This window comes from Myotis daubentonii, chromosome 4 (assembly GCF_963259705.1).
Source record: "Myotis daubentonii chromosome 4, mMyoDau2.1, whole genome shotgun sequence".
In the NCBI taxonomy this organism is placed as follows: Eukaryota; Metazoa; Chordata; class Mammalia; order Chiroptera; family Vespertilionidae; genus Myotis; species Myotis daubentonii.
The window spans coordinates 77,588,756-77,611,876 of record NC_081843.1 but is presented as its reverse complement, the minus strand read 5'-3'; the positions used below and the strand labels follow the sequence as shown (position 1 = coordinate 77,611,876).

At 43.4% G+C, this 23,121-nt stretch overlaps 1 protein-coding gene across 9 annotated transcripts in view; it reads left to right on the top strand.

Moving 5' to 3' along the window:
* The window catches only part of ARHGEF28 (Rho guanine nucleotide exchange factor 28), a 263,386-nt gene that overhangs the window by 212,775 nt on the left and 27,490 nt on the right, over positions 1–23,121 (top strand). For 8 of the 9 annotated variants that reach the window (XM_059694332.1, XM_059694331.1, XM_059694328.1 and 5 more), the window contains 9 exons: positions 3,443–3,621; positions 4,484–4,575; positions 6,224–6,406; positions 9,154–9,282; positions 12,664–12,764; positions 15,564–15,602; positions 15,703–15,750; positions 20,676–21,161; positions 22,484–22,784. In XM_059694332.1, the coding sequence (XP_059550315.1) occupies positions 3,443–3,621; positions 4,484–4,575; positions 6,224–6,406; positions 9,154–9,282; positions 12,664–12,764; positions 15,564–15,602; positions 15,703–15,750; positions 20,676–21,161; positions 22,484–22,784 (1,558 nt within the window). Of the gene's footprint in view, positions 1–3,442; positions 3,622–4,483; positions 4,576–6,223; positions 6,407–9,153; positions 9,283–10,678; positions 11,125–12,663; positions 12,765–15,563; positions 15,603–15,702; positions 15,751–20,675; positions 21,162–22,483; positions 22,785–23,121 lie in introns of those variants that run through there. The other variant, XM_059694335.1, reaches the window with a different exon arrangement.

The following is a 23,121-nucleotide window of genomic DNA, read 5'->3' as shown; positions in this document are numbered from 1 at the left end:
AGATTTCAGTAGTTTGGTACTGGCTGGTGAACAGGCACTGCCAAAACTCTCTCCCCCCTGCCGTGACCCTCTGCCATCTGGTTCTCTAGGTCTTTCCTCCAAATACCCACCCCCTTGGCTTCCCAGAAACTCACATGTTAATGTTGGTCACTTCTGGTACCTTGCTGCCTGTCTTCTGTACCTGCTGCTAACCCCGTTCATAACTGTCATGACTTTCCTTCTGTCCAACAAGAGAACACCATCCTGGTATCTCAAGTTTAAAGATTCCTGTTATTTCTACTGTAATGGTTACTAATCATGGAGACTGTTCCTATAATAGTTATCTCTGTAGTATGCTATGTTAACCTCATTGCCAGCAGAGTACATTAGCAATAAAGCCAGAGTTTTATATCATTTCTTATGCAGCATCTTGTGGTCTAAAATGACTCACTTAGAGAAGGAAGATGTCATCAGTTAACTCATTGTCAGCATCATGGAGCACAAGGCCCTGGTAGAGGAAAGAATCTGAGGCGCAGGACCAAGGTGGACAGCATGATGGTGTCTCGAAAACGCTAGTGATTATCATCCATTGACTGATAGGATGTTCAGCAGATACCGTCATTTCCACCTGTTTTTGGCAAATTCAAAGCTTATGCTGCTCAGAGTAAACAAGAAGCATGCCTGCCCAGTGGGGGGTCCTGGGGAGGAAGAGGCTGGGACAGTGCCTCACCTGCCTGTCGGGGCTTGTCAGGTTGGGGCAGTCAATTGGCTTCTGCACCGTTCAGCACATTGCCTCTGATCACAGAGTGTGCAAGTTGTATAAAGTCCAGAGATGCTCTCCCAAAGTGACACCAGCAGAAAACCAGAGGCTTTAACCATGTCCCCAGTTTCCTGATCTGTTTGAATTATATGTATTGCAAATGTCATGACCCCCTACTGATGTGTCCAGCAACCCCTCTCGGCTGTTACCGGGTTCTCTGAAAGAAAGCAGAGTAAATGAGTGGGCCGTTTGACCTGTGGTTGGCGAGAAAACACATTTACACCCCTGCTTTATAGAAACGAGGGTTCCTCAGAACCAAAGACCGAAAGGAGAAGCAAATCCTGCCTCCTCGGGTGGTACTATCGGCCAGACAACCTGATGGTGGATCAAAGAATTAGGCACAGCATATGGACAACCGGTTTGTTTCTAGAACAACAGAGTATATGGATTGAGAACTAGCTGCGATGTTTAGCTTTTAGTATAACTTGAAGTATGGATTTGCCCCTCTTGTCTGACCTCTTGAAGAGTTATCTGTGCCACCCATAGACCATATTTACCATGAAATGGGACTTCAGGGATGCAACCCACCAAATGCCAGGTTGAAGGCAGCCACAACTCAGCTCTTCTGGGTAAAATGTGTTTGGCAACGGACAACAGTGAGATGGTGCGGATATCGTTTCCTGAAGATGTTAGCCTAACATGTAGCTGCCAGCTAAGCCCTTGCTGATGTCAGGAAGCAAAAGAGGAAGCATTATCCTTAAAGAGTCAAGTGCACCCTACTGTCAATCAGATACTTTTTAGTTGCATCATATACATTTAGTTGGCACAGCCCATGTGTCATAAATATCTTATGGTTAATATCTTGAGGGAGTTGATGCATTGGCTAAGAGTATGCAAATATCTGTATTTCCTGGTTCTCACATGAGTATTTTATAAAGTTATCTTCATGCTAATACCCACAGGTGAGATTCTCTGTCTCTTGTACTATTAGACAGACTTCTTTAGTAAATGCTTGCCACATGTTACAGAAGACATGACGAATTTGGAAATGGCCAGAAGATAAACAGCTGAAAAATAGCAAGAGGATGGAATAGCTCCCCTAAAAGATAATTGTTTTCAAAGAGGACTCAGCTGGAAATGGCAGTAGGACTCAGATATATAAAATGAATAGGAAAAAAGCAGATGTGTTCACTAAATCCTGGAATGCTGAGTGTAGGAGGTTGTCTTGCCATGTAGATGTGCAAGTTGAAACGAGGAGGTGACCTTCAGGTCATCTATTTGTTATCACAGTGGAATCACAAATAGAATTGCTCACCCATAGACTCAGCCACCTTGTGGAATCACAGTGGATATATTGTAACCATGGGGCTACTGGTGGCAGCTCCAGTTCCTCCTCTTCTGTGGCAGGGCAGAGGCCTTCCATGCCTACAGGGATGTGTGCCTGCAGACCTCCTCAGATGTGGTGGGGCTGTGGATGCTGGGAGAGCAAAGCCAGCACTAGAGTCAGCAGTGAGACAATGAGCAGCATGTTCTGGTAAAGGCGTCGCTCAGTCCATGAGGGAGAAGCAAAACCACTTACTGCGACCTACACTATAAACAGGGGTGGAAGCCACAAACCAAGGAAGAGTCTTCATATTTACCCCCAAAACTTCAGCAGCATTCCTTTGGCTATTCTTCCAGCTACGGCTGCCTCGCTACATTACTATATTCAGTGTCTCATTCATCTCTGAATTCCTGAGTCTTAGAGGGAACAATGTTCACAGGAAATATTGGGAGAAGAGGTGACTTCATCATGGATTGGATGCCAAGTTGTATACTTTCTTCCTATTCCCCTCCAATAGGATTAAGCTAAATCTCGTTCTACAGACATTTAGTGAGTGCCTGCTCATGCAAAGCACTGTGTCAGACATGAAGATGAATTAGATCTATTCCTGCCCACCTGGTTGGTGGAAATAAGAGACATTTGCAGGTAGAACTGTGGAAGCTGTGTTGCTGCTCCTATGATAGCAGGAGACACTGGTTATGCCAGGGGGGTCTAAAGCTTGGCTACCTCATTCTTGCCTGTCATGTTTGCATTCCACTCCTTGGTATCTGGGATTCTGTATCTGTCCCCTTATTGAAACAGTATTGTTGTTAACTGCCAAATCCAAGGGACTCTTTAGGTCTTCCATCTCTCTCAATCTCTTCATAATATTTGATATACTATTTCCTATCCCATGCCTTTCTAGAAAAATTCATCCACCCCTGACTATGGCATTTTGATGGTTTTTCTTAGTGCTCTGATGGTCCTCTCTTTTTAAAAGTGGTCCTTTTATTTTATTTTATTTTTTGTTGCAAGGTAATTTTATTTACTTGCAGCAACTAAAGGAGTTGGGATTTATATCCGAAGCTCTGCCTCCCCACAGGGAGGCTTAGCAATTGCTTATGCACACTCCTTGGTCAATGACGTGTTAGTTTCTTAAAAAGGTGTCCTTTTAAATCACCAATTCTTGAGGACAAACACTTCCCTGTATCTTTTCTTCCCACCCTGTCTTCACCATAACTGTTCCATGGAGCTCTTGCCAACTTCCTCAGCTCTTGGGAAAAGAGCGAAGTGATATTAAGACTTACCTAACACGGTTGCTTTCCTTCGCTAACGTGCTCAGCGAGACCTCACTTTGGATGGGATGCTCTTTCATCTGCACGTCCTCCTGTTTTGCGCAGGATCAGAAGCCATCCGTTATTTCCCTTCAGAAGCTTATCGCCCGAGAAGTTGCTAATGAGGAGAGAGGAATGTTTCTGATCAGCGCTTCTTCTGCTGGCCCTGAGATGTATGAGATTCACACCAACTCCAAGGAGGAGCGAAATAACTGGATGAGACGGATCCAGCAGGCAGTCGAGAGGTAACATTTCCTTCTGTCCATCCGCTAGGAAGTGGCTGGTTCAATGGGAAGCATGCTCTAACTGTGTCTCCCTTGCATGAAAACTTTGCCTCAGCCCGAGCGGTCTTCTCCCCTGAACCTGCCTGTGATAGGCCCTCACCTGCAGCTCTGTCCTCCGAGCCTCCCTGCATGCAGCCCCCATCCTCCCCTCTGCCTGCGGCAACCCTACCCATCTTGGTGCAGCCCCTGTCCATCTCCTTCTCGAACACCTCTTTGCTTCCATTGGCTCTTTCTTACCTGAAATTCTTTAACATGCTCTCTGAAGCATTTACTTGGTGCTTGTCATAAACTGCCTTGTAGCTATAATCACTTTCTATGTATATGTGTTATTTATTAGATTGGAAGCTCCTGGAGGGCAGGGACCATATCTTATGTTTCTCTGTGGACTGGATTCTGAAGAATCATTCAATAAACGTTTTTAGATTAGTGGATCTAAGTGCTCTAAGTCAATTTACTCCTCCTTATTGTGCACAAGCAGTTTTTATAAATGGGGGTGGGAGAGTGGGGGTGGTCATTTTTAATGGTAATTTGATTCATTAGCTCTTGAATGATGTTACATAAAATTCCTTCATTGCCACTGTACCCCACCCAACCTGGCGCCCTACTCCCATTCCCTATGCTGCTGGCTTTGAGGGCTGTTATAATATGCAAGGTCCTTTATATGCTCAAGAAAACCAAATCTCTTGGCCAGAGGGCATGTCGAATTCTCTTTATGTTGACTTTTTCTTTGAATGATTTTACTGCCTCTCCCGTGTCTTTCTAATGACCCTAAAGGTACTTGGACTTGGTTTGAGTTGTCTCTCTTGACCGTTGTCTTTTAAAGTTGCCCAGAAGAAGAAGAAGGGAGGACAAGTGAGTCTGATGAAGAGAGGCGGAAAGCTGAAGCAAGAGTGGCCAAAATTCAGCAATGTCAAGGTACAGTGCTGGCACCTACGGTTCCCTGGTTGTTGTGTGTGTCCGTGGACGGTGAGAAAGCCCAGGGGTCATGAATGGGAAGCTATGACTGACTGATTAATCTAATTCTGTGCATGCGAGGCCCACTCTAACTACTCTCAAACAAGCAGACAAACAAAAAAAACTGGCTCTGGGAGTGCTTAAATAAGGTGTATCTCTCCCTACTTCCTCCTTTGTGATGAAGAACACATATTTTTAAAAGCTGTGGTACATATATACAATGGAATATAACTTGGCCATGAAAAATAATGAAATCGTACCATTTACAACAGCCTGGCTGTACCAGAGGGGCATTGTACTAAGTGAAATAAGTCAGAAACAGGCAAATACCATATGCTTTCACTTATATGTGTGATCTAAAGAAAAATATAAATGAACAAGCAAAATGGAAACAGATTTATAGATATAGAGAACATTTTGATGGCTGTCAGAGGTGAGGATGGTGGGGGACTGGGTGAAAAAGGTGAAGAGATTATAAAGTACAGATTGGTAGTTATAGAATAGTCACCGGGATGTAAAGTGCAACATAGGGAATGTAGTCAATAATGTTGTAATAACTCTGTATGGTGCCAGGTGGTACTGGAATTATCAGGGAAACACTTTGTAAAGTATATGATTGTCTAACCACTATGTTGTACACATGAAACTAATACAAAATAATATTGAATGTAAAAAATAATATATTTTTTAAATTTTTGCACGTGACACACATGAAACAGTAACTGTGAGTGGTGTGGCACCAGTGGTTCTAAGAACTGCTGTCCAGTGGTTTAGTTTTAAGGCCCAGCACTGTCAGGTCACAGTTGTATGACTGTAATTAAGGAACACAAGAGCTCTGGTCCTCAGTTTCCAAGTCCATGAAATTTGGAAATTAAGTCAACTCAGTGATTCTCATCTTTGGCTGGACCTTAGAATCACTGCGGGTAGGTTGTTCAAAGTCCTGGCGCCTGGGCCCCACCCTCAACCAATTCAGGGAGAATCTGTCGGAGGTGGGGTGCAGACATTAGTATTTTAAACTCTCCAGGTGATTCTGAGGCAGAGAGATGGAGAACCCCTGGATTAGATGCTGGTTTGGTCCCTTTAAGCTCGAAGAATCCTGTGACATGTTGAGATCAGAGGAAAATGATGCATGAAAGTTGGTCAAAGAAATTGGAGGTTTAGGAATAGAAACATGAGCCGCTGTGTTTGGTTTTGACCAAGCTGGCTGGAGCCTTTGCATTGCTTTCCCCATTGGTTTCACTCATTATGGATGAGCCGCCTCAGTGTCATTCCCCAGCTTAATGTTTCGTCGTAATAGAAAACAGCCCCAGCCAAGAATAGCTTTGCAAGCTTTTCTGGAATTAGGGGGCTGGGAGAGGAAATGGACATTTATTGAGTACCCCGTTTGTAGGAAATGCATTGGCAGCTCAGAGAAGTAGGTCATTTGCTGGAGGCCGCAGTCACTGAATGGAACAGTTAGGGTTTGAACTTGGATCTGTCCCACCCACAAGCTTATCTCACCTGTTAGGTCACACGGCTAGCTAATCCGCAACTTCTTTGTCTTGTCACGTGGATTCTCATAGCTGCTAAGTTCCTGTGATAACCTTCTCCGGTAAATGCTATTTCACAGAACTACTCTGTAATCAAGACCAGCAAATCTGTACGTATCTGGAGGAGAAGCTGCATATCTACGCTGAGTTGGGAGAACTGAGTGGATTTGAGGATGTCCACCTGGAGCCCCACCTCCTCATCAAACCGGACCCCGGCGAGCCTCCCCAGGCGGCCTCCTTGCTGGCAGCGGCACTGAAAGAAGGTAAGTTGCTTCCGAAAGGACGTGGTTTGACCACTTCAGAAAACGTGTACTGAGTACCTACCATCGCTGTGGTCTTGGTGCTGAGGATATAGCACAATAAGACAAAGTCCTGACTCTCCTGAAACAGCGAAATGTAAGGAAATAAATACGTCAGGTTATGTCAAGTGCTCTGAAGAACAATGAGCAGGATGTGGGGGTTGGGGAGGTTTTATTTTGGAGAAGGCGGACAGTGGAGGCCTCCTTTGATATAGTGCTATATGAGCAGACACAGGGAATTGAGAAATCCAAACAGAATCAGGGAAAAGAATGTTCCAGACATAGAAACAGCAGGTGCAAAGGCCCTGAGGCAGGTGAGTGCCAGATTTGTCTGAGGAACAGCACAGAGGACAGTGCAGGTACAGTGATGTGAGTGCTGGGAAGTGGCAGGAGATGAGTCAGCGTTAACTAGGCCCAGGTTACCTGGATGGAGGTAAGGACTTTGAATTTCATCCTAAGTGTGAGGGAAGCATTGCAGAGTTTTGAGTTGAAGAGTGATTTCCTTTGTGTTTTAAAATAAACCCCCTGACTGCCGAGTGGAGAATGACAGTGTCTAGGGTGTAAACGTGGGAGTTGGTGGCTGAGGCAGGGTGGACGACAAGGCCATGGAACGCCAGGGTATTGGAAGGTCTGTGTTCATGGAATTGGACTCACTGAGAATTTTGATAGATTGTGGGGAGGCGGTCAATTGCCCCAGGTGCTTAAATTGTTCAAGGCGTCTATTGGTAACTGGCAACAAGGAGCAGTAGTGAGTGGTGTAAGGGGAATTTTAAGGTAAAAAGGGACTGAAGGGGAGAATGGGGCTGGAAGTGACCATAGGGCCAAAGAGGTTGGGAGATAAAACAGCCACCACCTGAGAGAGAGCTATTGTGCAGAACCAGGGCTGGTAAAGTACAGGCCGCAGACGGAATGCGCCCCACCGCCCGTCTGTATAAACAGAGTTTAGTTGGGACACAGCCACACCCACTGTGCACATAACATCGACCGCTACTTTCTTGCTGCCGTGGCAAGGACGAATAGTTGCAGCAGAGATGGTATGGGCCACGAAGACTGAAATATTTACAATCTGGTTCTTTGCAGAAAATGTTTGCCAAGCTTTGCCTTAGCATCTCAACATTAGCTGGAGGAGAACTTAGGGATCATGGAATCTAAGACCGGTTGAGGGCACAGGTCTTCAGAATGGCACAGAGTTGGTCTGACATGAGGTCTGCCCATGGACTTAACGCATCCATTCATCAAATGTGTATTGAGCATCTACAGTGTGCACTGTGGTTGGAGCTCAGGCAACAGTGATGCTTTCATCAGAACTCCGAGTGATTATATTCCCCCTGTTGTACTTACATCCCTGTGACTGTTTTTGTAACTGGCGATTTGTACTTCTTAATTCCTTCCTCCTTTCCACCCAGCTCCCCAGCCCCGCTCCTATCTGGCGGTCATCAAATGTTCTCTGTATCCATGAGTTTGTATCCTTTTGTAGTGCTCTAATACCTGGGTGATAGAACTTAGGATTGAACACGTGCTACCTTGTAGAGCAGTTAGTTATCTGTCTCTCTCTTGTCCAATCTGTGAACTCCCCTTACTAGTTATCAGATGCCCAGTAGCCCATAGAACAGAGAAGGTCATCAATTTGATAAATTAAATCATTAGACACACTGTTTTGGAAATATTTATAGGGTCCTCAAAATAATACTGTTCCACATGCTAGTTGAAAACCTTTTATTGTAAATAGAAAAACTTCACTTAAAAATGTAGGTGCTTGTTTAAAGTGCAAATCCCCTTTTTTCTTCCCTGAGAATGTGATCCAGTAGGTCTACCATGAGGAATGGGAATTTTTTTAAAGGCATGTTTGGAGAAATACTCTTTAAAAAAATGATTTGAGGGAGAGAGGGGAAGGGAGAAAGGGGGAGGGAGGGTGGGAAGGAGGGAGGGAGGGAAGGAGGGAGGGAAGGAGGGAGAGAGAGAGAGAGAGAGAGAGAGAGAGAGAGAGAGAGAGAGAGAGAAGCATGGATGTGAGAGAGAACATTGAACCTGTAACGTGGGTATGTGCTCTAACCAGGAATTGGACTGGCAAACCTTTGGTGCACAGGATGACACTCAACCAACAAGCCACACCAGCCAGGGCTGGAGAAATACTCTTTTTGAAGAATAACTAACATTTCAGAGTAGAAAGTCTTAAAATCCTAATGCCCAATATCATATTTAAATTAATTTTTTTCAGCACAGTCATTTACCGAAAGTGATATATTTTTATACAAGTTTGGTTTTTTATTGAATACTCTATCATAAAATGATGCTTAAAGCATTGCTTTAGATTGCAGGTGGGCAAACTTTTTCTGTGAAGGGCTCGATAGTAAATAGTTTATGCTTTTCAGGCTACATAAACTTTCTGGAACACATTATTCTGTGTCTGTGCATGTGTATGTATTTTGACTCTTTAAAAATGTAAAAACCATTTTTTTTTTTTTTTTTTTTGCTCCTGGGCCATATAAAAACAGACACAGGCCAAGTATAGTTTGCCAACTTCTGGTCTAAATGTTAAAATACACACACACACAGGGTGGGTTTGTGGTTGTGAGTATGCAAAGCACAGAGTGTATTCTCGCATTATTATTTATGAATTATTGTATTATCTTCCACATGAGCAACTATAAGTGTACCCGGGAGGTACATATACTTATTTTTAAACTTACTTTCGTTTTCCTGCTTCTTAGCTGAGAGCCTGCAGGTCGCAGTGAAGGCCTCCCAGGCGGGCGATGCCTGTCAGTCCCCCGAGGAGGGGTGTGCAGAAGCTGCCTTGCCCGATGTGCCCAGTTGTGATGCGCCAGGACCGCCGACTGCTTGTAAGTGAAACGCGGGCCTTTGCTATGAGCCGACACACAATCCCGTGTGTGTAGTGGTTGCATAACATGAAGGCAACGACTGTATTCCTATTTGAAGGGGTCGTAATGCATTTCTTAAAATTAGAAAAAACCCTGAGAATAAATACACTAGCCTCTACGTGTTATAATGACTCTGTTGTTAAAAGGATAAGGACTGAAAGGATAGTTAACTGGTGCGTTGTATCGCTGTTGCTCAGGCAAGCCTTGTACCTCCCCCTAAACTTACTAATTTTTGATATAACTTATTGAATACAGTTTTAAAAGATATTTTCAACCTTTTTCTTTTTTTTTTTTTTGAAAACAAGACCTTTAACTTAATTTCTGCATCAGTGGAGAAAACAGAACTGAGCAGAGTAGGAACACACACACACACACACACACACACACACACACGTATGTGGTGGCGGGGTTAAAAGCAGTGGATGGACCTGGAGAGTATTATGCTCAGTGAATAAGCCAGTCAGAGAAGGACAAAGACCACATGATTTCACGTATATGTGGAATCTAATGAACAAAATAAACTAACAAACAAAACAGAAACAGACTCATAGATACAGAGAACAGACAGCTGTCAGAGGGGAGGGCAGGGGGTGTGGTGAGAAAGGTGAAGGGATTAAAAAAAACAAACAAAAGCTGTCACAGACACAGACAACAGCATGGTGATTACCAGAGGAAAGGGGGCTGAGAGGAGGTAGAAGAGGGTAAAGGAAGGAAAAATGGTGGTGGGAGGAGATTGACTTGGGGTGGTGAACACACAATACAGGTCATAGATGATGTATTATAGAATTGTACACCTGGAGCCTATATAGTTTTATTAACCAATGTCACGCCAATAAATCCAATTAAAAATATTTCAAAGAAAACTGAAAACAACAACAAACAAACATAGCAGAAGTGCCAAAAGATTTTTGATTAATGTTGTCATACACTTCAGGTTAGAATTTATTTATGAAAATACTGTTTCAATATTTTTTAAATACAGAAAAATAAAATGTAGAGAATTGATTTAGGTAATTTCTCTAAACCTAATTATACTGTTATATGTATAGTGGTAAGCTAAAGATTTAATTTTCCAAAGGTTACTGATATAAGAGCATGAAAAGATATTTACAACTATAATTTTTATTATGTTCAGGTGATAAAAAACCTTATTCCCACCAGGTCTTATATGTCTTTTAGTAGCTAGAAATTGGAAGATTAAATTGTCTTAGAATTTCTCTACAAACAACCATTGGTTAAATAAGATGAATGGGAGCGGTACAGTTTTAAAATTCTATACATTTTTTTTTTACTAGCATCAGTCATTATTTTCCCCTCTTCAGTTCTGCTTTATCTAATCCTGGGTTTCTATTTTCAGAATGCGCACATATGTTTTTCATTTCGACACAGCCCAGATTCATCAGGGGAGTTGTACTGCCCTGGGTGATTTCCTCTGTAAAGAAGAACCTCATTATGCCATTAAGGAAGTTCTAGCTAAAAATACACGTAGGGATCTGCTGCTCTCAGACTCACCCTGGGACAGCTGGGAGGGGCCGCGGTCGGCTGCACAGCTGCTCAGAGCACAGGGCCACGCCTTCCCTCCCCGCAGAGCAGGCAGCGAGCGGTCTCCCCTTCGGTATCCACATCTCCCAGGACATCTGCCACCACCACCAAGAGGCTGGTTCTGATATCAGGCTTCCTGTAGAGGAGGGGCAGGGCACATGGGCGGGGTCCTGTACCCCAAAGACCTCTTCAGCTCCGGGCTGGACTGCAACGTGGTGCTGCAGAGTTTGATTCTCTTTGTAACGTTGATGAGGACAAAATACCCTCTGTTTCAGGCCTCAGTAGAGCTCAGGGGTGGGCAAACTTTCTGACTCGAGGGCCACAATGGGTTCTTAAACTGGACCAGAGGGCCGGAACAAAAGTATGGATGGAGTGTTTGTGTGAACTAATATAAATTCAAAGTAAACATCATTACATAAAAGGGTATGGTCTTTTTTTTTTTAGTTTTATTCATTTCAAACGGGTGGATCCGGCCCGCGGGCTGTAGTTTGCCCACGGCTGGGCTACTCAGGTTGGGGAGTACAGTCTGCTCCCTGTAAAGTTCTGCAGACCCTCTGGTCCCCTCTGAGCAGACCGCAGGAACAGAGGGACCTGGCCTAGCTTCCCTCCTCCTGCCTTCATGTGACCACCATCAGCTGCCTTCCCCATCGGGGGGTCCTTGTTCCTATGAAGGGAAGAGAGAGAATGGCCAATTCTTTTGTTTATGCTCTTGGCATCTCGCTAAGAGTTAAGAACAGTACCCAATAGTGGAACCACATTTTAGTGACAGAAAAGTCTTTATAAAATGTCCCTTCACTGTATACATGAACAAGTGTTAACTGGCTTGGGCGAAATGAACTTACTTTTTAGCTGCTATAATTTGAAGTCATTTCTGCTTAAACAAAAACTTCTTTGTATTAGAGGACTCTCGTTTAAACAAGGAGAAAACAGTATTTCCTTTATCAGAAATGAAGTTTCAAGATGGCACTGAGGAAAAAATATATAAACAGAGTCACAACATATCTGTTTCATCAGGGTCCTGATAGGGCCAGGGTCCAATGAAATTGGACGTGTGAAAGGGCTTTAGAAGGTTTTGTTTAATCAGTATAAGGTGAGCCTATAATCCCACCAACAGAGATTTAATGAATGGAGTGACATCTGTGGGTGGTACGTAAAAAATATTTCTGGAGTAGAAATATTTCTGTTTTTATAGGTTAAATATACAGTAGTAACAGTATTATAAATTCAGAGCATAAACAAGAGTTGCGAGAAAAAAATCCACTTGGAAATTGTTTTTAAAAACCAGTTCTCCTCCTGCTGTGGGGTGAGTCCCTCCCGCTAACCCTTGTGTATGGCCTGCTGCTCTCGTGCGGCCACCAGGGAGCCTGGCGCAGACCCGTGCCCCTGGCTCTGGGCCGGCCAGCCTTGCTCTGCCCCACGATGCCTGTTTTCAACTTCACCCTCCCCAGGCGGCTTTTTCCTATTCAGTGAAAGTGAGATGGAGAGTCTACCTTCTCGGTGTCACCACCGTCACACGAACACCTCTCTGCAAGAAAAGAAGAAAAACTAAATGATGGATGATAACGGATGCCCTTTGTCAGTTTGGTACCCGTTAGCCTGTAAGCTCCCTGAGGGCAGGGTCTCTGCGTTGCTCTGCGCTATTTTAGCTATTTTAGCACCTCATACGAGCGTGTTCAATACATGTGATCTCACAGTGTCTGTTAATTGGAAATATGTGTCAGCTGTGTACAAAAGAGCCGTGTCCGCTGGCTGGTCTGTGACAATGTCCTTTTTGTTTCTGTCTCAACGGCACGCTTCCAGCACTAGTCACAGAAGGGACAGGAGGAAGAGGCTGTTGGGATGTGGACCCCGGGACCCAGGGTGTGGGAGCCGACTTGGCGGCCTCTGATGCAGGGGAGAAGGTATTGTGAACTGATTTGTTAGTAAATGGTACCAGTTACTTTGTGTAATAAAATAACCTCAGGTCCTGGTCTGTCCATGGCCCTGAGTGGTATGAACATGTTTTCCTGAATTGTTCTCAAGTTCAATATTTATATTCAAACTTTTTAACTTATTTCTCCCTAAAATGTTCTTGCTCTTTCTATATCATGTAGGTGTAAACAAAGAAACACTTGAAAAGTTATTAAAAAGATTGAAAACTCCAGTGTTTACTTGTGTGTCTTCTGGTCTCACTTTCACTTTCCGCGCTGAAGCCTCTAGCTTTTCACCCACTACACTCAGCAGTTCTTGGCCAAGGGATGTTCCCAGGCATCGGGGCCTTTACGCCACCAGGTGGCACTAAAGTGGCAGAAATAATTTTGATTTTGGAATATTTGCTCCCTCCCTTCCTCTCTCCCTCCCTCCCTTCCTTCCTTCCTTCCTTCCTTCCTTCCTTCCTTCCTTCCTTCCTTCCTTCCTTCCTTCCTTCCTTTTTCTTTTTCTGCCTGGGGCCTCTTCTTTTTTGACATCCTATCCACGTAAGTTATACACTCTTTTAAAAATTAAATGTGGGGAACTTCCTATTAACTCCAAATGAAACTGAGATGTCAGAAATAGAGAGGGACTAAGAATCCTAGTGGGCCTCCCCAGGATTGTCTGGGCTCAAGAGTTTAGCTTTATCTAAAATCAAATTAGGTACATTGCCAAATATTAATATGTGTTAATGTGGAAAAATGACATGTCAGATCTTTATATGTGTAACATTTTATAGAGCATATATATTTTGTACAAATATACAAATGACTGAGAAACCAAATCCAAAGGTATTGTTAAAGATGGCTGTGGTGGTTTAAAACTTCACAGGCCAAAATGGAACTAGGAATGCAGTATTTTACTCCTCTTGTTCTGACTGTATGCTTTCTCCCACTTCTTTTTAAAGTGTTCTGCTTTCCATCCTCTTCAGTGGGGCCTTCCCTTTAAAGTCTGTATCTCCCAACTGCTTTTATGTCGTTAGAGAAAGGAAGGGAGGGCTTGAACCCTAATAGTTTTCTCTTGATGGAAAGCTGAGGTGGCTGGATCCCACCCCTAAAGTCTTTTCCTTCCATGATGCAGTAGCAGGTAAGTGAGATGAAGTGTCTAGATTCCTCTTTGCATAAGCTTATCTGGAAAATTTGCCATTAATAAGGTATTTTGATAAACTAAGTGAACTGACAGGGCTGCATCACTTAAAATCAAATTTTTTGAAAATATACAATGTCTATTTTATAATAGAGACCTTAGTAAGGTCAGGTTTTAAAATTTTTTTTTTCTGAGTTTTTAAATATTACAAAATACCCTGTAAATCACCACCTGCAGCTCTGCACATTGACCACAAGGTGGCGGGCCAACGCCATTAAAAAGATGATGTGAAACATTCCAGTCCTGTATCAAACCTCCGGTGGCTCTTGGTAATAAGTAACCGCCTGTTGCATAATTCATTTCTGTTTGTAATTTTTATAGAATATAAAAACTGTATATCGAGCTATCATTTCATTACAAAAACCATGGGGTGTGGAGCAAGGACAGAACCAGGGATGCAGAGAGAATTCCAAACTCACTACAGAAGGGCGGTTCTTAGCCCATTACCTTCCAGAGGGTTGGGAACCAATCTCATGACTAAACTTCATCCCCTTCTCCATCCTTCGGTCTTCCCCTACCAGAGGTGCTGGTGAATGACGACATCTTTAACTGGCTGTGGGGGAAGAGGTCTGGCTAGGTCATCAAGGCATCACCGGCCTGAACTCTTGAATTTAACAAGCCCAACGTTACCTGAGCACCAACAGCTGACTGTTTCTTGTAGTTTCAGTTTAAAGCTGCTCAGACAAGAGCAATGGGAGACTAGAGGCTCATGGAGAGAAGGAATCTGATGACCTTTCATAACAAAGTGTGGGTGTCCATATCTATTTATAGAATGGAGTGAGTGTCCATTTCATACCAGGCAGGTATGTGGCTATAGCATTGGATACACAGGTGAAATCTTGCTATTCATTGCCTGACCTTCTAGTGAGAAAAGACAGACAGTAAATGAATAGACAATTGTTTCATTCAACTCTGGAAGCCAGAAACCCTCATTATCCACATGTGCCCTTAATGTGTGGGTAGAGAGACCCCATCCCCAGGGGCAGGTGGTGCCTGGTCGTGTCATGTATGGCCTCTGCTGTAATGGTTCTATGAGCATGGAGGGCCCAGGGAACTCGGAGAGGCAGGATCTGGAGCAGGTCAGCGAAGTGCTCCCCTTTGGGCCGCCTCTGGGTCTGGTTCCTTCTGCGCACTCCTGGCTGTTGGGCTCTGTGACTCTCAAACATTGAGATAGGGAGCTAGAGACCAGGCATGATGCTCTCTCGCTTCCAAATCTGGATCCAGAATGCTAGGGGCCAGTTTGGCCTGGGAGACAACTGCACTCGGCACAAGAGAGCTCGATTTACAGTGGTTTGTGATGGCAAATCTTGTCTCTTACCGAGAGTGTGCAGTGTTTCCTTGCCATCATCCCTGGTAGTTTTAGGGAATGGTTGGGCGGAAGGATGGCTTGCATCTCAAATACCAAGTTTGCACAGAGGGGGCTTCCATTACGTGATTGTTAGTTCTCTAGGCTTTGATTTCTGGGGGGAGATGGAGTCACCCACCATAGAAGAGCCCAGAGAGAGTGAAGAGATTTACCCGAGGCCATACATTTGGGAACACTATGGAGCAGCTTTTCAGAAGTGGAGTGATTATTCATTTTCTTATGCTTTTGTGTATTTTAGGAGGAATATAGAAGTTTTCCAGGTTCCCCTCAGTCAGAGGTGAGTTATGCATACCTTAAACACACCACCATCCTGATCTCTTCTTTTGTGGATATAAATGCTTTTTCCAGAATTTGACACTTAGGATCTTATTTTTCAGATTATACAAGCGATACAGAATTTAACCCGTCTCTTATACAGCCTTCAGGTAACTACACTCCTCTAATGTTTGACCCTGTGAATGTTTCTCTCAATGCACTTCACTTTATTTGATGATTCCCAGACTTTAAAAACTAGAACATTTGTGAGGCTCTGTGGTCCTCACAAATGATCTTACAAGAGTGCCAGCCCCCACTGTAACGCAGCGAGATGAGTTGGACTTCACCTGGTTTTGTAATCACAGGGCAACACCACTACTGCATTTTATACCGTTCTCTTCTGAAACCATAAAACAGTTCATATCTTTAAAACATACTGATGACTATGACCTGGCTTGAAGTCTACAGTGAAACTCTTAGGTGAGTGTAGCAGACTTCACATTCTCTGCTGAAAACTTAAATTCACACCTAAACATTTTTCACTTCCACATGTTGGCCTTGGGCCTTTAGAGCAGTTAAATAATTCATATGCTGCTTCGTTCTTTGGTTTGTTCATCCACCCAACATGTACTGAGTGCTCTCGCTGTGCTGGCACACGAAGGCAGAAGGACCACAGAGCCTGCTGTCAGGTGACGCGCCGTCTGTCCGGGAAGGACAGACATAGCATCGTGCTTGCGTTGAGAATTATAGGTTTGTATGGTCTCTTAGGGCACACACAAGAAAGGCTGAATGCATCTAATTGCTTAATTTGTGAATTAAAAAAATATTTTAAAATGATAGAAAAGCAATGGTTGTATTGTTCATAAATTTGTAGGATAATTTGTAGGGTACAAATAAAATAACTTGTGATTCTATGGGCAGAATTACTAATGTCATGTTGGTGTGTATCCCTCCTGTTTCTTAGAATCATTTCACATACAGTCTTGCAACATGTACCTTTCTGTGTCATCAGCGGTTATTCTATAGCACAGTTTTTATGGTTACATAATGTTCCAGTCTATTAAAGCTATTTACCCAGTTCCTCTAATTAATACATTTGTATTAACAACACTCTAGTATTATCCTTACACACTAATTTCTTTGAAGATATCTGAGTGTTTCCTTAGGGAAATTACTGGGACATTTTCTTTAGTTTTTTAATAGACCCTGTCAAAGTAATTAATCAATACCCCTCTCTACTTCTCAGTTTGAAAATTGGTCAAGGTATCAGATTATCTTAATTTAAATTGTTTGGGTGACTGTTAAGATTAAACATTTTTCCTACTGGTTTATTACCAGTTATACTTCCTATCTCATAGCTGTTGAATATGAAAATAAAATAAAATTGTCTGATTTTAAGTTTTTACCAGAAAACAAAAAATAAAGTCATGCTACATTTGACTTTTTCTTATTTGTACTTCAACTGCATCAAGACTTCTTTCTCTCATGTTCCATTGATCATCTACCGATTCTTGCTCTGTGCCGCTGTCTTAATTATTCAAGTTTTGGGTTACATTTACATATATGACAGTACCAGTTTCCTGTTATTACTTTCTATGTTTATCTGTATGTTTTTTCATAAAGAGTTTTTGAGTGACTAACAAGTTTGTTTCCTTTCTACTAAGATTGTTTAATTAAAATCTCATTATACAGGGTGGGGCAAAAGTAGGTTTACCGTTCTGAGTACTCAAAACAGTTTATTCTTGTATTATTACTTATTCTTGTATTATTTTCCATACAAACCTACTTTTGCCCCACCCTGTATTTATGAATTCAATTATGGAGAATTGGCAGTTTTGCAATGATTAATACTCATGTCTTTGAACATGTTAGTCATCTCTTATTTCATGCTCTGCTGGGAAGCTTTGTGATTATCTTCAAGTAGGTACTGTTTGTTTGTTTTTCTGCTAAGTTTATTTCTAGATGTTTGTCTCGTTGTTCCTATTGTGAAACGAATATTATGCTTCCCCAGTGGCGGTTGCTGATAAGAAGGGTCTTGATTTTTATATGTTTATTTTGTAACCGGCCACTCATTGAATTTTATATTTTAACTAGAGGCCTGGCGCACAAAATTCGTGCAGGAGGTGGGGAAGTCCCCTCAGCCCAGCCTGCACCCTCTCCAATCCGGGACCCCTTGGGGGATGTCTGACTGCCAGTTTAGGCCTGATTCCGGGGATTAGGCCTAAACCAGCAGTCGGACATTCCTTTTACAATCTGGGACCACTGGTCCTAACTGCTCATCTGCCTGCCTGTCTGATTGCCCCTAACAGCCTCTGCCTGCCGGCCTGATTGTCCCTAACTGCCCCCCCCCCGCTAGTCTAGTTGCCCCTCACTGCCCCCCCTTCCGGCCTGGTCACCCCTAACTGCCCCTTCCTGCTGGCCTGGTTACCCCCAACTGCCCCCTGCTGCTGGCCTAGTCATCCCTCACTGCCCCCCCTGCCAACCTGGTTGCCCCCAACTACCCCCCCACACCCCGTGCTGGCCTGGTTGCTCCTCACTGCCCCCCCCCCACCACCACCATCAGCCTGGTCACCCCACGCCGCCTGCTGTTCGGTTGTTGCATGAGGGCATCCTGACCAATTTGCATATTCCTCTATTATTAGTATAGATAGTTTTCCTGTTGATTCTTTGGAATATTCCAGATAGAAAGTAAAAATTTGAAAGTAGTGTTATTATGGCTATTTTTTAAATAATTATATCAGTTTTACTTTCTTGGCTTGCTGCTTTGGCTAGATTGAACTTCTGAAAATGTATTAAGTAATAGTGGTAATAGTAAACATCCTTGTCTTATTCCAGATTTAGTGGGACTGCCTTTACTGTCTTACATTAGACATGCTGTTTTGGGGTAGATGCTCTTAGAGATTGCATTTGTCATGTAAAACAAATATTCTTTCTTCTCCATTTTAACTGAGAGGGGATATAGTCATATATATATATATATATATATATATATATATATATATATATATATATATATATATATATATATATATCCTCATTACCTTTGGGGAGATAAGAACATTGAGTATCCTGGCGTGTGTTGCCTGATGAAAACACAAAGTCATATGTCTTCTTTTCAACTTTGAGTGCATTCCTCTGTGGGTTCAAGGTTCAGAAGAGCCAGGTGATCTAAATGGTCTAATCTTTGCAACTCATTAGGTTGAAGCAACATGGATTCTCTTAACCAAAGGTTTTGAGCTGGTCTCAGGATACGGGCTCTGAGAGATTTCTGTTCGTGGCACAGACATCTCTTGTGAGGCTGAGTTTCTTATGCATGCTTGAAGCTTTTACAGAAACATTTTTGGATTACATGAAAATCAAGTTTGGTGCTTGTGTTAGGAGAGCGGAGTTAGATGAGGTATTGGCAAAGCAGGAAGGAAAGGCCACAGAATCACTCCAGCAAAGAGAAGTTAGGAGAAGTGAACTGGGAATTTCCCTAAAGTTGAAAAGCAAGTGCTGTTCTCTGTCCTAATTATCAATGTCACCTTTAAGTGTGAAAATGAATACAATCCAATCTTCAAATTCTGCCTCTCTGCTAAGAAGAAAATGGTCTTATCCGAAATCTAAGTAGAGGTGAGGAATACTTCATGGTAGCACTTAGTCTAATTGCAACCCTTACATGAGGGTTACCATTGCTGATGGTGGTTTTGACATGCGAAATATTGGATTTTTGTTTGTTTTACTGGACTGATGGCTGAGATTTTGTTAGAATTAAATGGTGATGTGCAGGTTACAGTTTACCCACTAGGGCCTCACAGTCCTGAATGGCTTATGATCTCATACTTAAAGATCAAAGTAACCAGTACCTATTCTCAGTGATCATTGTTCTCTTTGCAATAACTTCGTACATACATGAATCAAAGATTTGTGTGGCTCTGAAATTTTAAGAATTCTTTTCAAATTTAAAAAGATGAATTTTATTTCAAAAGGCCCCAGTGAATACATTTTTGAATCTTATTCCAAGATAAGTACCAATTTAAAATATACCTTACTCCTTTAACCTTCAAAAGTATGCTGATCTAACAAAGAACTAATGGTCAAATCCCCATCTTCCCAGCATCTGTTACATGGACAGTTTTAAAAATTCTTAGGAAAGAAAAATGTGAACTTACCCCTCAAAGAGTAATAATTTCTCATAATGAGTCAAAACACACACACATACCCAGTATGTGGCCATTTCCAATTAGTCCCCTCTGTGCTTCTTTGCACTTTAAGTGGGAACTTTTAAAATTAAAAGCTTCCAAGGGTATTCACAGATACATTTTTTTTTCCTGTGGAATCCTTCCAAATCTTGGCAGTTACTTCCTGTGATGTGGCCAAAGTTTTCACAGGCAGATACCGTAACTCAAAATGTTTTTTTAATCTAGTTGGTAATCCTCTGGGCTTTAGAGTATCTATGTTTCCTTAACCATTCCAGCTTCCTGTTAGCAACTATTAAACACATGAATTTCAGCTTAATGCATGGCCTTCCTGCTATCATACAAAGAAATAACAGTAACGAGACTAACTTTACCACCTACATACTCTAAATATATTAACTGCTATTCCTGGGCATCATACTATAAAAAGGTTATTTACCAAAAGTCTACAAGAGGTCGAGTTTTATTTTTATGTCTTCATATATGTAATGTAGCTTAAGTAATTTCTGGCTTGAGACTCAAGTAAAAGATACTACCGGGTTTATATAGATTCTTAACTTCTCATGAATTCTGAGAGAGCGTGAGATTCAGCACAGGAATGCAGAGTCTTGTGAATTTATGCACTGAATTCTTATTCAGAAATGCTATCCAAAACCCAGCAACAAACCCCATTTCCGAAAGCAGGGGGTGCCTGTTGCTTCTGTGCTTTATTCTTTTGTGTATAAATTCCCAGGCCCTACCACTGGGAAGTGTAGACAAGCCTAGCTGATGTGCCAAGGCTGGCCTTTGGAGGTCGCGGAGAAAAAGGACAGCGATAGCAAGAGGGTAGAATTCGGTCAAGCCTTTTGTGTCGAGAGGTAGTTCCAACCAAAGTGCAGACAACATGGAGGCCTTCCCTCTCCCTCTCTGCCCCACAGGCCGCCTTGACCATCCAGGACAGCCACATCGAGATCCACAGGCTGCTTCTCCAGCCGCAGGACAGCTCGTCCCCGGGCCCCTCCTTCCGAGGCAGCCCCTTCCAGGACCCGGACAAGCACCGCAGCCTGGAGAAGCGGCGAGAGGAGCTGGCCGACATCCCCAAGCTGCAGCGCCAGTTCCAGCAGGACCAGCGGCGCTGGCAGCGCAGGTGCGACCAGCAGCAGCGGGAGCAGGAGGCCCGGGAGAGCTGGCTGCAGGAGCGCGAGCGGGAGTGCCAGTCGCAGGAGGAGCAGCTGCGCAGGAGCCGCGGGGAGCTGGACCTGCAGCTGCAGGAGTACCTGCAGAACCTGGAGCAGCTGAGGGCGGGCCAGCGCCTGGTGGAGAGGGAGAGGGGCAGGATGCGCGCCCAGCAGAGCCTGCTGGGCGGCTGGAAGCACAGCCGGCAGAGCAGCCTTCCCGCGGCCTTCTCTCCAGGAAGCCAGGAGGTACGGATGGGTCTTCAGTGCTTGCCCAGGCGGCGTGGAGGGCAGCCGCGCAGGGACAGGCTCACTCACCGTCCTGTCTCTTTGCTTCTTGTGTAAGCGCTCACGAGAGTTATTCAATATGCAGAAGCTTGGAACTTTCCCAGACAGTGCACATGCGTCTTGATTTGAAATATGGAAATGTGAAAGGCCTTGGTCCTGTGGGATCCTGGGCCCATTGTAGGTTGAGCTCGTACCCAAGGGAATGAACACAGAATCACGCTGTCCCAGCAAGAGGAGGCTTGTCCTGGAGGCACCCCACCTTGAGCATGCTGATTTCCGTAGGGGAGGCCCCTCTTCATATGGTCTGGTCTTAGCCTTGTATACAGGCTTACCTGTTAGTAGGTCAGCTAGCTGTTAATGTGTAGTATAGGTCCTGAATTTAGCAAGTATAACACTGTTCTGTTATTCCATGCTTATGCTCCTTTTGTCATGTTGACAGAGTAAATTCAAAATCCCTTTCACTAGTAATGGTCCACAGGAGTCTACTAGCTAATGACTGGGCAGAATAAAACCTTTCTGAGGATTCTGTGTTCCACTTGCACCCTCTCTAACCGTGCTTGGCAATTCATTTGTCCCAAGAGTTTGCTTTTCTGCGCTATGTGCAAATCCATGCTTTTTTTAATTGATAGTATGTAATGCTGTAAAAGTTGATATGCTTATAAGAGAATTCTGCTGCATCTGACTTTCCTTTCAAGTAGGCTAAATTACATTTATTGCAAATACATGTGTGCATGGATATGTTTTCAGCTTTTTTATTTAACAAAAGTTAAAATGCTGCTCTCTCTTAAAATAAAGTGGAATATTTGAATGGCAGAGAGCACAACTGCTTGTGTGTGTGTTTTTAAGCCTTGTCTTATTGATTTGAGGGAGAGAGAGGGGAGAGAGAGAAACATTGATGTGAGAGAGAAACATCAATGCATTGTCCCCAATGTGCAGCCCGATTGGAGATGGAACCCGCAACCTAGGTATGTGCCCTGACCTGCAATCAAATCTGGCAACCTTTTGTACGGAATGATGCTCCAACCAACGAAGCCACCGGCCAGGGCTGGGGTTTTTTTTTTGTTTGTTTTGTTTTTTTAAAGATATGCTGGGCATAATGATTTAAGGTTTTTGGTACTAGCTCATTAAAGAAGGCCTGGAAGGAAGAAGTCAAGAGGAATGTTCTTGATTCACTCTTATTAAAATGTTGCCTGCTAAATTCTACCAGGAATAAATACTTGATAAAACTTGTTCAAATGCCTGGAGAAATTATTGGTTGTTTTTCTTTTTATTTTCTTACACAGGTAATGGAACTTAATCGCTCTGAGAGTTTACATTATGAAAATTCACTCTTCATCAACGATGCTTTAGTACAAATGTCATGTAACACTTTCGACAAATCAACTCCACCAGCCATCCACCAGGACGCCACTTGCCCCCCCAGTATATCTAACTCTGACTCGGAAAGGACTAGTGAAAATCAAGTAGACCTCAAGACAGGTGTTTCTCAGCCCACGGGTGAAAACCATGAACTGTGGACAGCCGCTGAGTCCTGTCAGCAGACAGCCCCCCTCCACCAAAGCAGCGAGGATTCTTGTCAAAATGGTAATTAACACTTTAAGCATCATCTGTATAGTTTCAACAGAAGCTGTGCCTCTCAATGGTTGGCTCTTCTTTAAAGCAAATCAAAGTGTGGGGGGACCTAGAATGGGAATAAATTGGTGCAGATGAGCTGGAGTTTGTGGCATAAACTTTTCTTTGGGGAAGTCTGGGGACTGCCACCACTTGAGAGTAACAAGACAAGCTAGACCAGTGGTTGGCAAACTGCGGCTCACGAGCCACATGCGGCTCTTTGGCCCCTTGAGTGTGGCTCTTCCACAAAATACCACGTGCGGGCGGGCATGTACAGTGCAATTGAAACTTCGTGGCCCATGAGCAGAAG